Raw genomic sequence first — 16,810 nt, forward strand, 5'->3', positions numbered from 1 at the left:
GTGGACACTTTTAAACGTTCTATTTTCCTTCCATTTCCCAGTGCTGCCCTTTTGTTCAAACACCCTTCCTGACCTTTCTTGTGCCCAACTTGGTTTTAAGTATCTCTCCTCTATACTTTGTCTGGAACACAGTTCTTACCGCGTGGTGCTGGAATGATTGATCTTCCTAATTAGATATGAGAACCCCTTCCCCACTCCCAGGATTGGCATCTGTCAATAATAACAGCTATCACTTATGTAGGGGCTGCTGTATGCTAGTCACTATGCTAAGCCAACTTACTTAAACTTCACATCTGAAAAGATGAATAAATCGAGGCGCTCTTTTTACTGGCTCCACCCCACCAAGAGGTTATTGCGTTTCCTGACTGGCCTTCCTGATCCCTCCCTGTGTGGTTCAAACCCTAAGTCAGAAATGTGTCACTCCTCTGCACAAAACCTCCTAATGGCCCCCATTTCGCTTACAATAAAGTCTACCCCTTACCATGCCTGCAAAGTCCTATCAACTTTGTTCCTGGCTACCTCTAACCTCATCTCCTACCATCTACCCTCTCATTCTGTTTAGCCACCCTGGCTGCCTTGATGTTCCTCAAACTGATCAAGCACACTCCTAACTCCTAAGTGCAGGGCCTTTGCACTTACTGCTCCTTCTTCCCAGCAGTGTGCTGGTAAATATTTAACAAGTGGCTCTCTGGGGAAAAAAATCAAAAACAAAATTCTGACTTGTAGCATTTTCTGATTTCTGTGTATAAATGCTCTCATACTGGCTGCTTTCAAGGTACAAACTTCACTGAACACAGAATTGGGAAGAGATACGTGTGATTAGAACAAGTGTGGGCTACAGCCAGTACACCACTGCTTTTTTTGAAACTTGTCCCACACACCACCTCCCAACAGGCTGCCTCATCTCCAGGTCTCTGCTCAAACACCATCTCAGTGGAGGTCCATTCGCTGATCACTCTTCCTAAAATAGCACATGAGATTCCCACATCCACACCTCATTTGTCCTCTCATTTTGTCATTTGCCTTCTCCTGCATTGTTTTTGCAGCACTTATCACCACATGGTTATTAACCATCCAGCTCTTCCCATTAGAACTGAAGCTTTGTGAACAGGGGCTTTTGTTCAATGCTGTATCTCCAGTGTCTAACACATAGGAGGAGTTCAATAAATATTTGTTTTCAAATGAAGGAGGTTAAGTAACCAGCCCAGATCAAACAGCTATTCAGTGGCAGAGCAGGTACTCAAGCAATGAAGCTGAAAGTCTTTTAACCAAGCTAAGATCCCGTTGTTGCCCATAACCAAATCAGACCCTGGATAATGAAGAGTAGGCATGTGTTAAATATTTGTCAAACTCAAAGCTAAACTGAGTGGAACATGTGAGAGCTTTTGTGGAAACATCAAGAGACAGGGCAAGAAAAAAAAAAAAAAGAGGGCAAGGAAACAAATTGGTTTCCCTATACCTGCCTTTTTAAGAAAACAGAAGCTCTCAAGGGAACCTGGTCTAGAAGTAGGTTATCAGACATGAACATGATTGAAAGGATGAATTATTATGATTATTACTATCATGCAAATAATACCTAAGTGGACTTTTAATGATTAAGTCACACCTTATTTTGTAAAAATAATAAAATGAGAAGGTAAGATTCAACCACTCTCCACAAATAACCAGATGATATCTGAAATTGTTCCAGATTTTTTTCTATGAATATACTTTTTTTTAGAACTAATATATACTGTACATAACTTTATCTGCTTTTTTCAATTAAAAATATGTAACCATCTTTCTATGTCAATAAATACCTCTACATATGTTCACTGGCTTTAATTCAACTTGTTCTCTTATTGTTGGACATTTATATTTGCTTTTTGACTGTTTTAAACACTGCAATCAATCTTTTTTTCCCCCAAAAAATATTAATTTGGCTGCACTGGGTCTTACTTGATCCGACACGCAGGATGTTTTGTCTCAGCACACAGACTCTCTAGTTGCAGTGTGTGGGCTCAGTAGGTGCAGCACACGGGCTTAGTTGCTCCGAGGCATGTGGAATCTTAGTCCCCTGACCAGGGACTGAACCCCAGTCCCCTGTACTGCAAGGCAGATTCTTAACCACTGGACACCAGGGAGGTCCCCGCAATCAATCTTATATAGAAGTTTGTGAACAAAACTGTATTTGCTTAATTAGAATAAATTCCTAGAGGTGTAATCTCTGATTAAAAGGATATAGCAATCTTGCCAACAGTTTCTCCACATTTTTGCCACCACTGTATTTTTCTTATAGCATAACACCTCACACTTACCAAACACTGTTCTAAGCACGTGATAGGTATTAAGTCATTCATTTCTTATTAATACTAAAACCACATAAGGGAGATACTATTATTCCCATCTTACAAATGGAAAAACTAATGTAAGTGGCTGGGCTGGGATTGATCCTGCTTCAGAGCCTACGCTTGTGGCTTTGTGACTGGCACAAAGACCCATAATGGCAGTGTGGGGCTGACTGAATTGAAAATGTGGCTCCACCACGTAAGTTGCATGGGGTCTTAGTTGCAGAATGTGCAATCTAATTCCTGGACCAGGGATTGAACCCGGGCGCCCTGCACTGGAAGGACAGTCAGCCATTGGACCACCAGGGAAGTCTCTCCACCACTTACCTATTGGGAGGCTTTAAAATTTTTGCTTAGTGTCTCCCTGCCACTTTTTTCTTTAAATCTGTGAAGTAGCTATAAGAGTATCTCATAAGGTAGTGGCCTTTTTTTTTTTTTAAATAAAAAAGAAGTTCACTGTCACAAAACTAGAAATCCAGTGATAGCTTTGTCAAGTTATTTGATGCAGTAATTCAGTGATGTTCCTTGCTTCTCTGTGCTCTCCTCGGCGTGCTGACTGTGGCTCCAGGTATGCCCACTAGGTCAGAGTGGCAAGAGCCATATCCAACCACAAGATATCCACGGTTCCAAAGAAGGAGCCATTTTTTCATGTGCCTCCTTCTTCGGAATAAGAAATCCTTTTCTTTCCAGAAAGTTTACTAATAAGACTTGGCTTGTGCCGCTTTCTGAAGGTTGTCACATACCCATCGCCCAAACCAATCACTGCCAGGATTTTCCATGAACAAATGGTGGAGAAAGTGAAAGTGTCACTCACTCAGTCGTATCCAACTCTTTGTGACCCCATGGACGGTAGCCTGCCAGGTTCCTCTGCCCATGGAATTCTCCAGGCAAGAATACTGGCGTGGGTTGCCATTCCTTTCTCCAGGGGATCTTTCCGACCCAGGGATCGAACCCGGGTCTCCTGCACTGCAGACAGATTCTTTACTGTCTGAGCCACCAGGGAAGCCCATACGGTGGGGAGTCACCCACAAAGATGCCAACATTAAACTCTGGGGAAAAGTCTACTAATCAGTTAGACAAAAGACAGTAGTAAACCTGTCTTTCTTCAGGACTGGTGACCACTGATGTTTAAGATGTATTACTTTATTGGCGTCAAGAGGAAAAAAAAAGTTTTTTTTCATGAACATTTACTGTACATTCCGAGTGAAAGGCACCATGCCAGGCACTGAGGGAAATACAAGTGAAAGACTCAATCTCTTTGTCTTTTCTGCCACAGCCGTGGACTCAGGCACAGGAATACAAGCTACTTGGCAAGGCAGTTTTTTTTTTTTTAATAAATACCACATTTGATGCACAAAGTATTATGAGGATAGAGGAGATTCATTAAGAATATTTTTGCTTCCAAGACCATTAAACCTAATTACCCAGTTTATGACTGTCAAAGAGCCATAAAAAGATAACACACAAGGCTAAAGAGAACATTTGAGCAGCCTTAGCAGGAACAAGACTGTTCAAATGGCAGCCGTCACCTTACACCTAAGAATCAGGCAGAGAATGCACAGGGTCAGACCAACCAAAGCATGACGGTGACTCAGTTTCCAAGAGACTGTAGAGCAAGCTGCGTACAAACAAAACAGCTTTTTCATTAAGGTATAACATACATAAAGTACACAGATGTTAAATGTGTAACTCGATAAATTTTTCTATGTGTGAGAGTGGTGGTAACTCACAAAACACTCAGAATAGTGGCAGGCACACAAAAAGGTTAAGTACTAGTTAAGTACTAGCTGTTGTTTCACCTGCCACTTCAACAGGTAAAAAAGTATAACCTTGGTTTTATTTGCATTTCTTTGAAAAATGGGACTGAGCATTTTTTCCCTGTGAATTATCTGCTCACATTTCACTAACTCAGAGTATTACTTTTTTTTTTTTTTTTTACTAATTTGTAAGAGCCCATTTTATACTAATAACACTCATTCTTTGCCTTTTATTGCAAATATTTTTCCCAATTTGTCCCTTGACTTTAGTACATGGTATGAGCCTAGATTCTAACTTTGTTTAAAAACAGCCATCCCTGACACTGTGTATTAAATAATGGATCCAATTTACACTTAACTATTGGAAGGAAAGTTATGACCAACCTAGACAGCATATTCAAAAGCAGAGACATTACTTTGCCAACAAAGGTCCCGTCTAGTTAAGGCTATGGTTTTTCCGGTGGTCATGTATGGATGTGAGAGTTGGACGGTGAAGAAAACTGAGCACTGAAGAATTGATGCTTTTGAACTGTGGTGTTGGAGAAGACTCTTGAGAGTCCCTTGGAATTCAAGAAGATCCAACCAGTCCATCCTAAAGGAAAACACTCCTGGGTGTTCATTGGAAGGACTGATGTTGAAGCTGAAACTCCAATACTTTGGCCACCTGATGCGAAGAGTTGACTCATTGGAAAAGACTCTGATGCTGGGAGGGATTGGGGGCAGGAGGAGAAGGGTGACGAAAGAGGATGAGATGGCTGGATGGCATCACCGACTCGATGGACACGGGTTTGGGTGAACTCCGGGATTTGGTGATGGACAGGGAGGCCTGGCGTGCTGCGATTCATGGGGTTGCAAGGAGTCGGACACAACTGAGCGACTGAACTGAACTGAAAAGGACAACCCTATCACATATTAGATTTCTTTTTTTCCTCCAATGTCATAAGAATGTCCAGAGAACTGAATTTAGGTGACTTCTTTAACTGTATAGAACACTTAGTTGTATTATATGAGATAGCCAAAGAAGGGGAGAAATATTAAAATTCTACGTACTAGTATGTAATTCTACACTGACTAGTCTCTTTCACTGACCAGTCTACTACTTAGGTATGCATTTCTGGTGAACTTACACCTTCATATCCCCATGGATACCATGGCTTAAAATGCCCTGTACATCCCCATATACCTGTTGATTCATTTATCTACATCATTCAGTGCCTACTGTATACCATGCACCATGCTAAGGAGTGAACCAGACAAATGCAATTCTTCCCACAATGTGGCATAAATATTAGCTGGTAGAAGACATTATTTAAATATTTGTTAATTTATTTAAATACATATTTACACCAATAATTCATCACAGCTGTGTTTGGTGCTACCAGGTACAACATAGTATCTTTTCTAGCTAAGAAATCTGGTTTCCAGATCTGTTCACTCTGCATACTTTTAAGGCACAGCCTGGGTTCCAATTTCCAATGGGAAATACCAGAAAGAACCTTGAGAATAATCTTCAGAGTATTCACAAGGATAAGGTGAGGAGTAAGAAAAAAAACAGTTAAAAAAAAAAACCCTAAAACATTAGGGAACAAAGTCCCATCAGCTCAATGCACTTGGAGACACTCCTCTAAATTCTCTAGTTTACATCCTGAGCAAAGCCAGTTCCATGGCAAATAAGAACCCAAACAAGTTTAATAAGGTCAAGAATAAGGCAGAAAGGAGACCCCAAAGTAGGATCATTTTGTCTTTTGAAAGGGAAAACCAATTACTATCTTTTTATGTACTGTTCCCTATTTTTCTTGGGGTGTCCCTATTCTCTACAATGAACAGATTTCAAAACTGGGCAACTGTGAGGAATAATTTCAATAGTTGAAACAAACAAAAACATTGCTTTATGAGAAAAAGAAAAAACAAAACCAAAAAAGTAAATTCTACATACAATTCAGAGAACTGAACTTAGATGACTTCTTTAACTGTATAGCACACCTGGTTGTATTATATGAGACAGCCATGGCAAGGGAGAAATATAAAAATTCTACATATTAGTATGTAATAAGGGGCTACAGAGTCATCGACAGTGATTAAACCAATTTAATCCAGTTTAAACCAGTGATTAAACCAGAACACCAGTTTTCCCGCTCAAATTGGAAAGGAATTTTTTTTTTTTTTTTTTTAATGAAAGTAGATATGTCTGAGGGTGGCTAAATGTAAGTAATTATTTTCTTTGTAAAAAACTTCTTTAAAAGATTTCTACCTCATTGACCCCATTTTGATGGTAATAAATAAGTCTGACTTTATAAAAACTTAAAAAATAAAAACCAACCTAGGTTGTTTTATCCAAGTGGACAATTTAAAGTAAAAACAAACAGGTGATATGTATTTTTACCTTAAAATAAGTTTGAGATTTCTGAAGTCTATGCTATGAAGAAGGATGCCAACAATCTCACTCATTACCATACATAAAATTAAGCTTTCTAAACGCAATCTCTTTAGCATGAAATCAAATACAGTGTGCTCTTAGAGGATCCCCAAATGCTATCTCTTCCAGCTCTTTAAAAGCCAGCTTCTGTTTCTCCAAAAAACAAAGTATATTCAATATTGCAAAAAAGCACCATAGGTATCTGAAATGCAAAACAACTAGTGAGTCACACTCTTTTCCATAGAATTGAAGTCAAGTGAAATGAAGTCGCTCAGTCATGTCCGACTCATTGCGACCCCGTGGACTAGCCTACCAGGCTCCTCTGTCCATGGGATTCTCCAGGCAAGAATACTGGAGTGGGTTGCCTTTTAATTAGCAGGCATCTATCACCTGTTTCTCAGATCACTTATTTCCCTGTTTTTCTTTGTTTTCACTAGCAGGACTGTCCAGAACCTCTATCTTGCCTTTTCCATCTTCTGAATGAGGAAGCTTAATATTATCTATGGTGACTTCACCTTCCGAAGAGGTGCTGTCGTCTTCATCCTCAGATTCTGAACTTTCCTCTGAACTGTCTTGTGAATTCTCTTCCGAACTGTCCTCTTCTTTCGAATGAGACTGATTCATCTCAAACAAGGCCACGTCCTGAAAGAAAAAAAATTACACACCATGTGGGAGATTTATTTTGGGGCAGTTCCCTAAAAAGTTATAAAAACAACTTTGGGAATGACCAACACTTAGGACAAATACTGAAGCACAGAAGACAGGAAATGTTTTTAATACAATACTATTATTCTTTCCAGAGATGGCAATGGCACCCTACTCCAGTACTCTTGCCTGGAAAATCCCATGGATGGAGGAGCCTGGTAGGCTGCAGTCCATGGGGTTGCTGAGAGTCGGACACGACTGAGCGACTTCACTTTCACTTTTCACTTTCATGCACTGGAGAAGGAAATGGCAACCCACTCCAGTGTTCTTGCCTGGAGAATCCCAGGGACGGGGGAGCCTGGTGGGCTGCCAGACATCTATGGGGTCACACAGAGTCGGACACGACTGAAGCAACTTAGCAGCAGCAGCAGCAGCATTATTCTTTCAGTTGCCAGAGTCTGGCCTAAGGATTTACTTTTATTACAAGTCTAAAATGTTCCTCACAGCTGAATTCTATATAGCTGAATCTACCCAACAAAACTCACTCAACAAATATTAACAAATACCAACATTAACCGGGCACCACATTAGAATCTCAACAACAACAACAACAAAATCCTTGCCTTGGTGGAACTTATGTTTTTGAGCAGGAGGTGGCAAACCATGGCCTGCAGGGCAAACCCAGCCCCCTGCCTGTTTTCATGCAGCTCATGAACTAAGAATGCTTTTACATTTTGAGTGGTAGGAAAAAAACAAAACAACAAAAGAATAGTATTTCATGAAATGCAAAAATTGTATGAAATTCAAATTTTGGATTCCATAAAAAGTATATAAAACGTGCCTACTCATTACGTATCATCTACAGCTGTCTTTGGGGCTTCACAGGTGGCGCTGGTGGTAAAGAACCTGCCTGCCAATGCAGGTGGACATAAGAGATGTGGGTTCAATTCCTCGGTCGGGAAGATCCCCTGGAGGAGGGCATGGCAACCCACTTTAGTATTCTTGCCTGGAGAATCCCATGGACAGAGGAGCCTGGCAGGCTATAGTCCAGGGGTCGCAAAGAGTTGGACACAACTGAAGCGACTTACCGAGCGCGCACACACACACAGCTGTATTCACATGGAAATGGCAGAAATAGACAGTCATACCGGAGACAGCATGGTCCACAAAGCCTAACGTTATTTACTATCTGGCCCCCTACAAATAATGGCTGCTGACCTCTGTTTTAGTTAAGAAACAGGTTTTCCGGTGGTCCAGTGGGCCCACGCTCCCAATGCAGAGGGCCCAAATTTGATCCCTGGTTGGGGAACTAAATCCCACGTGCTGTAACTAAAAGCCTAAGAGCTGGTACAGCCAAATAAATAAATGTATTTTTTTAAAGGCAATAAACAATTACTCAGAAAGCACAGTGTAGGGCAGTGAAAAGTTAAAGAAGAAAAAAAGAAGAAAGAAAACCATTGAGGTGACAAGTGATGAAAGATGGAGGAATTTGGGGATGGGATTTTACAAAGAGGGAAAAGGCCCAGAGCCAAGGAGACGGAGGCTGGAGTACAATCAGTGAGGGTCCTTGGTGGGAGAGAAGGTCAATGGAGAGATGGAGGCAGGATCACACTGGCCCATGAAGGACTCTGAATTAATTAGAAATGTGATGGGAAGCCCCCTGGTTCCCAAACTGGGAGCCACATACAATGTGTCAAGAACAAGCTTTGGGGGGAAAAATGTGGAAGCAGAAAGCCTGGCTGGGAACTTCCTGGGATAATCCAGAGGAGAGACTGTCATCACCTAGAGTGAGGGTCCTGGGTGCCGAGCAGGAGTGGCTTGATTCGAGATGTACTCTAGATGCAGAGCTGCCATATCTGCTGATGGATCAGGTATATGATTATTAAAAATGGTGTCAGATCTGTCCAGACATGAGTGTTATAAAGGGGATTTCAGTGCAGAAATAAGAGGAGCCCAAAGTGAGAGACTGGAGAAGGCAATGGCACCCCACTCCAGTACTCTTGCCTGGCAAATCCCATGGATGGAAGAGCCTGGCAGGCTGCAGTCCATGGGTCACTAGGAGTCGGACACAACTGAGTGACTTCACTTTCACTTTTCACTTTCATGCTCTGGAGAAGGACATGGCAACCCACTCCAGTGTTCTTGCCTGGAGAATCCCAGGGACAGGGGAGCCTGGCGGGCTGCCGTCTATGGGGTCACAAAGAGTGGGACACAACTGAAGCGACTTAGCAGCAGCAGCAGCAAAGTGAAAGACAATTTTCACACCTGAGTTATATAAGCAGTTTTTCTGTTATACACATTGTTTATTTTTGCATTCTCAATGAATCAGACTCTGATTACTTCTTTTGGGCCTTGAATGGGAAAACTTTTAAAAACTCAGGACACTTAGTATATAAATGCTTCTAGATAACACATGTGTTACTGGAGTGGAAAAAGCCTTTCTATGATTCTGAACGACTAAATTCCTAGACTTCACCCAGGGAAGCTTGCTGACTTATGAGGTTATTAGGATTAAATAACTCGGTCATTTAATCATCAAATGACTGAGCACCTGTGCAGTACTGGAAACATGAGCTGACTTTGCAAAAAGGAAAATAACACTTGGAATTAAAATTTAAAAGTTCTCTTTCTTTTTCAGGTGATGAAACATATTGTTTATTTTATACTATGAAATGAAAACAAGGCATAGTTACCATTTGAATAACTTGTCCAAGAGTCTCATCAGTATTTTCAATATTGAAATGACCAGGTGGTGCAGCTGCCATTTCTTTTCTTAGCTTTTCGTTTGCCTGAGCCATCTGTGGGAGAAAGGTCCGTACTTGGTCCAATACTAAGGAGCGAAAATATCATTTATCAATATTTATGTTAGTCTTTGGCCAAACTTTTAAAATTCAGAATTTCTATATAAACACTTCTCAATCTGACAGGAATAATAACAACAGTTCAATAAAAAAGCATTCAAATTCCTTCTATTTTAAAACTTTTCATTCTCTTCTGAATTCTTAAAATGGTGGGCGTCCCTGGTGGCTCAGACAGTAAAGAATCTGCCTGCAATGCAGGAGACCCGGGTTCGATCCCTGGGTCAGGAAGATCTCCTGGAGAAGGGAATGGTTACCCACGCCAGTATTCTTGTCTGGGGAATTCCTCTGTCCATGAAAAACAGTATGACTGTACAATTCAGCAATTATTTCTCAAAGTTTTCTGGTTTTCATATATGCCCAGAACTGAAAATTCCTAGAAGAATGGCATTCAACAGACAGTAAACTGATTAAGTAGGCAGTTGGACTTAATAGTTAAATGCATGAGACTCCGAGGCTTTGGGGTCAGACTGCTGAGGCTCTTCAGAGAACCCCAGTTCCACGTCTTACTACCTGAGTTACCTGGGCAGGTTAATGAAGCAATGGATGTTGATGAGGCCCACATCTGTTTCCCTTTCTTCTGATAATGATGACTTTCTTAAGCTCTGTCACTCTTAGTCACTCCTGCCCCTACCCAGTTCCTGCCTATGTATTCCACAACCTTGGCCACTGGGATTTGGTCTCATGACACCGTGATCTGGCAAGCCAATTAGAGATCACCCTGGGACTCTGTTTTGGACTGTTGAGAAAGATGTCCATTCTTCCAGAGTCAATGACTAGGTGAGTTGCTGAATGTAAACCTAGAGCTGCTGATAAACCGCCCAGCTACCACCCATCATCAGGGAAGAACTGGTTCTAGATAAAGTCACCTAGGAAAGTAGAACTAAGAGATATAGAGTGGCAGATCCCAGGTGATGTACCTGAAATCACTGGGGGTATTTTTCCCCCAAAAATGAGCCAACATCAGTTGGCTAAAGGCAACTGGAGCTGGGTTTCATTCATGTGCAACCACAGGAATCTAATACATTTAATTTAACCAATCAAAACCTCAGTTTACTCATCTGTGAGTGCTAAGCACAGGGGAGACAAAGAACAGGGATATGTCATTTACTGAGTTAGCTCTCAAGAGGCCCAGCATATAACCATGCACATTATGAGCTCTCAGAACTTAAGTCACTGACACAGCCATGTAACAGTGGACTAAAATGTTCAGAGCATGGAAGAAGAAAATGGAGGTGAGGATCAAGAAATGGCCTTGAATTGTGAAACAGGACTGCTAGGATTCCAGATGGTATACCCAACTTGGAAAAGAATTTGGCAATCTTTTCTCTATTAAAAAATACACTCTGGGGACTTCCCTTGGGGTCCAGTGGCTGAAACACCATGCTTCCAATGCAGGGAGGTGACAGTTCCACCCCTAGTTGGGGAACTAAGATCCTACACGATGGGTGGCACGGCCAAAATACTAAAAAATAAAAATTCTTAAAATTCCACTCAGAGATACGTACGCTCCAAAAATATAAACCTATGTCTACACAAAAACTTATATTTGAATGGGGACCCACCATGCAATCATTTCAGCTGTTGTACATTTAGTGCATATTATGGTTAACTTCCCCTCAACTACTCACGATTTTGTAGTTTACAGACATGATAACCTCATGTATCATTTACACCATTTTTACTAATTCTTGTCTTTATTTTCTTTTAAACATTAAAAGGGAATTACACAAATGCTAAGTGTTACATGATGCTATCTGAACAAAGTCTGACTCACATATATTTAGAGTATGTGGTACACCAATATCACAGAGTAATTAATAAAAAGAACTGGCCCTGTTATGAGTAACGTTTACCATTTAAGTAACTGTGTCCAATTTAATAAAATCTGGTGGTGTTTTCCCACATCCGTGTGTGAAATTTAGGAGTCAGTAACCTCTGGAAACATTCCCCATGGAGTTTAACAATAATTGATTTTGATTTCCAAAAATCCATCCCACAAGTTTTTCTGGGCAAGGTTATCCTCTTAAGTGTTAGTCACACTCAGTCGTGTTTGACTCTTTGTGACCCCAAGGACTGTAGCCTGCCAGGCTCTTCTGTCCATGAGATTCTCCAGGCAAGAATACTGGAGTGGGTTGCCACTCCCGTCTCCAGGGGATCTTCTCAACCCAGGAATCAAACCCGAGTCTCCTGCCTGGTTTAAGCCCCACCCTCTTAAAGCAGGGGAATAATACAAGAAATTTTATCCCTGTGCACTGAATTCATGATGTAATTTCCAAGTAAGACTTGCTAGAATGGACTCTCTGACAACAAAAGCAGACACTGTCCCAACAAATAAGTGATTAATTAGGCAGAATTTCATATCACAGAGGGTTCTTGAGAGAGAGAGAAAGAGAAGAGAGGGAAGGGTACTTACAGGGACTCCTCTCTATCCGAACTGTTTGAAGAGTAGAATTCTTTCTGGAATTAGGCTTGGAGTTGATGAGCAACCTGTCCCATATACCTGCAAACACACACACACACTTCCTTTATTACAGCACAAAGAAATAGGAGCCCAAGAGCAAACTTTGCAAGACCACCCTCCACCCTCAAGTCTTGACTGTTCCTTCCTCACTTTCTAACACATTAAACAACAAAAAAAAAAGGAACATTCCAAGTTCCATGACAACATTTTAGTTCTTTCTGCAGATCTCCCCCCTTTAAACCTGTCTCTTACATCTCTGCCTCACCAATGCCAGGTAGTAAATGCCCACTAAACTGCACCTTTCTGGGCCAGAAATCTACCAGCAACAAATGTAGGTCGGCAATGACAGAATGCAGGAAGCAGTACAGAATACATAAGGGTTAAGTAAAGCCAGAAATGGTTTACCAGCTACATTATATTGGGCAAATCACCTACACTTTTTGAGTATTAATTTCTTCATTTATAAAACATCTCTGCCTGGTAAGTTCCCTTTCAGTCAAGATGTCTGATGTAGACAAAACAGCCCTTTAAAGAGAACCCCTTTAGCCTTTTCACAGCTCCTCAAATCAACCCAACTCTCCAGCCCATCAGAGCACAGAGAACAGGACTTACTTTCAAAACCCAAGGCTTTATGCACCCCGGTTCCCACACCTGGAAAATCTCTTCACTCTGGCATAAAAATCCTGTTCACCCTCAAAGCAGCAGCTCCACACTCCTAGCTACTATCAATAGCTTATACCTAATAATTGGATTAGTGAAAAGAGCATGGACTCTGGGGCCACACCGATTGGATTCAAATGCCAATTTTGCCACTTTCCAGCCACATGATCTCCAACAAGTTACTTATCTGTGTGATACACCAGGTCTCAGTTTCCTCATCTGTACAACTGCCCTAACAGAACCAACTCCACACAGGGAAGTTGTGAGGATTAAATTTAGCGAATTAATTCCTGGGGCAGAGTAGGCACTAAGAAGCTTCAGCTATTATCGGATGCTCTGGATTCTCAAAGAATGTTTTTTCAAGTTAATATTTAATGAGGATATGTCCAAGACATTACACTCATTCTTCTTCTCAAAAAAAAAAAAACAAAAACAAACACTATAGGTACTACTACTTCCATTTTCCAAATGTAAAAACTGAAGCTTTGGGGATGTAAACAACTCTCCTACTATGGTGCTGAAGACTCTTGAGAGTCCCTTGGACTGCAAGGAGATCAAACCAGTCAATCCTAAAGGAAATCAACACTGAAATACTCATTGGAAGCACTGACGCTGAAGTTGAAGCTCCAATATTTTGGCCACCTGATGTGAAGAGCCCGACTCACTGGAAAAGACTCTGATGCTGAGAAAGATTGAGGGCAGGAGGAGAAGAGGGCGACAGAGGATGAGATGGTTGGATGGCATCATCGACTCAACGGACATGAGTTTCAGGAAACTCTGGGAGATAGTGAAGGACAGGGAAGCCTGGAGTGCTGCAGTCCATGGGGTCGCAAAGCGTCGGACACCGAGCCACAAAAAAGTTCCACAGCTGGTTCTGCTCTTCCTTGAGCCAGCCATCTGTTCTAACAGCGTCTACCACTCGAATGAACTTTATTCTCTTCAAACACCGCCCTCCAAAAAAAAAAGTTCGACAGCTAATTACTCGTGGGGTTGGGATTCGAACCCTAGTTTTTTTTAGCTCTCTATTATGATGTCTAAAAACCTGTGAGGGTTTCCTGGACGCGTCTCCCTCTACCAGAGCAGCGCACTAAGGGAGCGCACTAAGGATGGCTCTGTGAGCATCTGCAGAGAGAGGGTGCTCAATCCATAATACTCACCTGCTCCCCTTACTAGCCAACTGCTGGAACCCAGACCTGATTCTAAGGTCGTCCCCTTGGGAGGAGGAGGGGTGCGGGGGAAGGTCGTGCTGCGGCGCTCAGCACTGGGCACTCAGCACTGTGCCTAAAACATGAAAACACAAACCACCTTCGGGCTCGAGGCCGGATGCCCATACCTAGGCCAGCCAGTCCCCCAACCCCGCAGCCGGGGTGATGTCCGGGTCCCTCGCTAGCTAGGCAGGTAGCCCCTGACCCGCAGCTCCAGCAGCGCCGCCCCCAGCTGCACGTGCGCGCCCCACGCCGCTGCCGACCACCCATTCGTCACCTCCGCGGCCGCCGCTCCCCGCCATCAGCAACTCCTTGGAGACCGAAACCCCGGAGCCATCCCGCGAGGACGACGAACAGCTTGGGCCGGAGTGGGATTCGCCGGAAACCTCCATGCTGCTCGCTGGTCTTCACAGCGGCCTCTCCAAGCCCGGATGCAGGAAAAAGGCTGGGGTAGGAGGCGGGGCCAGGACTGCGATTGGAGGAAACTCGTAGGAGCGGGGCTAGGGGCAGGGCGAGGGAGGCCCGCGGAGAGGGCGGCACCTAGCGGAGTGAGGAGGCCATTCCTATCCGGAGAAAAGGTAGGTGGAGGCTCTAGAGATCCTGTGATTCGATGAAAGAGCTAGCAAGGCTGGATTTAAAAGTGAAGAGCGCACCATAGGGGCTGCCCTCCTCTTCAAACCTCTGTGATATAGAACACACTTTGACGGTCCAGTGGTTAAGACTAGGACTTTCAGTTCAGGGGGTATAGGTTGGATTCCCGGTCTGGGAGCTAAGATCCCACATGCCTCCCAGCCACGAAAATAAAAATATAAAATAGAAGCAATATTACAACAATTTCAATAAAGACTTTTAAAAATGATCCACACCAAAAAGAAATCTTAAAAAAAAACCATATAATCCTATTTTTATGGGTATAGTTCAGAAGTGTTAACTATTTACATTGTTATGTAACAGATCCGTAGAATTTTTGCAAAACTGAAACTCTATATTCATTGAGCAACGCCCCACCCCCACCCCTCCCCCACCATTGCATCCTGCCTCCACCATTCTAATTTCTGTTTCTGTGAGTTTAACTACTTCAGATATCTCATATAAGCGAAATCATACAAAATTTGCCTTTTCTTGACTGGCAAATTTCACTTAGTATAGCATTCTCAAAGTTTATCCATGTTGTAGCAAGTAATAGGATTCCCATCTTTTTAACGGAGAAGGCGATGGCAACCCACTCCAGTACTCTTGCTTGGAAAATCCCGTGGACGGAGGAGCCTGGTGGGCTGCAGTCCATGGGGTTGCTGAGGGTCGGACACGACTGAGCGACTTCACTTTCACTTTTCACTTTCATGCACTGGAGAAGGACATGGCAACCCATTCCAGTGTTCTTGCCTGGAGAATCCCAGGGACGGGGCATCCTGGTGGGCTGCTGTCTATGGGGTTGCACAGAGTCGGACACGACTGAAGCGACTTAGCAGCAGCAGCAGCATCTTTTTAAAGACTGAATAGTATTCCATTCCATGCATATACCACACTTTCTTTATGCATTTCATCCCTTGGCAGGTGTTTGGGTTGCTTCCTTCTGGGTACCCTGAACAATGAGGCAGTGAACATAGATATGCAAATATATCTTCCAGGTACTGCTTTTAATTCCTTTTTGTTTAATATTTATCTATTTGGCTGTGCCAGGTCCTAGTTGTGGCATGCAGGATCTTCCATCTTCATTGCAGTGTATGGGATCTACTTCGCTGACTAGGGATCAAACATGGGCCCCCTGCATTGGGAGCATGGAATCTTAGCCACTGGACCACCAGGGAAGTCCCTGCTTTCAATTTGTTTGGATATATTATACCCAGAAGTGTGATTACTGACTATATGGTAATTCTATTTTTAACTTTTTAAGACCCTTCAGTGTGTTTCCATAGTGATTGCACTATCTTATTCCTACCACTAGGGCACAAGGGCTCCAATTTCTCCACATCTTCGTCAATGTTTATTTGCTTTTTCTTTCTTTTTTTTTTTAATAGTGGCCATCCATCCTAGTTGAGTTCTTCTCTGGTGGCTCAGATGGTAAAGCATCTGCCTGCAATGTGGGAGACCTGGGTTCGATCCCTGGACTGGGAAGATCCCCTGGAGAAGGAAATGGCAACCCACTCCAGTATTCTTGCCTGGAAAATCCCAGGGACAGAGGAGCTAGTAGGCTACAGTCCATGGGGTCGCAAAGAGTTGGACACAACTGAGAGACTTCACTTTTTTTCTTTCTTTCTTTCTAGTTGGTGTGAGGTGATAACTCACTGTAGTTTAGATTTGCATTTCTCTAACAATTAGTGATGTTGAGCATGTTTTCATGTGTTCATTGGCCATTTGTGTATCTACTTTGCAGAAATGTGTATTCACATCCACTGCCTGTTTTAGTTCAGGTAGCTTTGTTGGTGTTGAATTGTAGGAATTATTTATATTTTCTTATCAGATATATGATAATAGACA

General features: G+C 42.5%; 1 protein-coding gene across 1 annotated transcript; it reads right to left on the bottom strand.

Moving 5' to 3' along the window:
* Positions 1-475: 475 nt before the first annotated feature.
* On the bottom strand, positions 476-14,773 carry NOPCHAP1 (NOP protein chaperone 1). Its single transcript, XM_005899066.2, has 4 exons — positions 14,610-14,773; positions 12,420-12,506; positions 9,839-9,975; positions 476-7,142 (listed from the first exon to the last, which is right to left on the bottom strand). Exons 1-4 carry the CDS (start codon positions 14,722-14,724, stop codon positions 6,903-6,905), a joined length of 579 nt encoding a protein of 192 aa, XP_005899128.1. The 5' UTR covers positions 14,725-14,773; the 3' UTR covers positions 476-6,902.
* Positions 14,774-16,810: the final 2,037 nt, after the last annotated feature.

The sequence above is a fragment of the Bos mutus genome, chromosome 5, assembly GCF_027580195.1.
Source record: "Bos mutus isolate GX-2022 chromosome 5, NWIPB_WYAK_1.1, whole genome shotgun sequence".
NCBI lineage: Eukaryota > Metazoa > Chordata > Mammalia > Artiodactyla > Bovidae > Bos > Bos mutus.

Bases quoted from the DNA above. Each gene is read 5' to 3' on its own strand.
- NOPCHAP1 (XM_005899066.2), bottom strand. From the start codon at position 14,724: ATGGAGGTTTCCGGCGAATCCCACTCCGGCCCAAGCTGTTCGTCGTCC. The intron at 9,976-12,419 runs GTAAGTACCCTT...TTCGCTCCTTAG, and splicing joins TCGGATAGAGAGGAGTCCCT to TATTGGACCAAGTACGGACC. The intron at 7,143-9,838 runs GTAACTATGCCT...TTTTTCTTTCAG, and splicing joins TTGGACAAGTTATTCAAATG to GACGTGGCCTTGTTTGAGAT.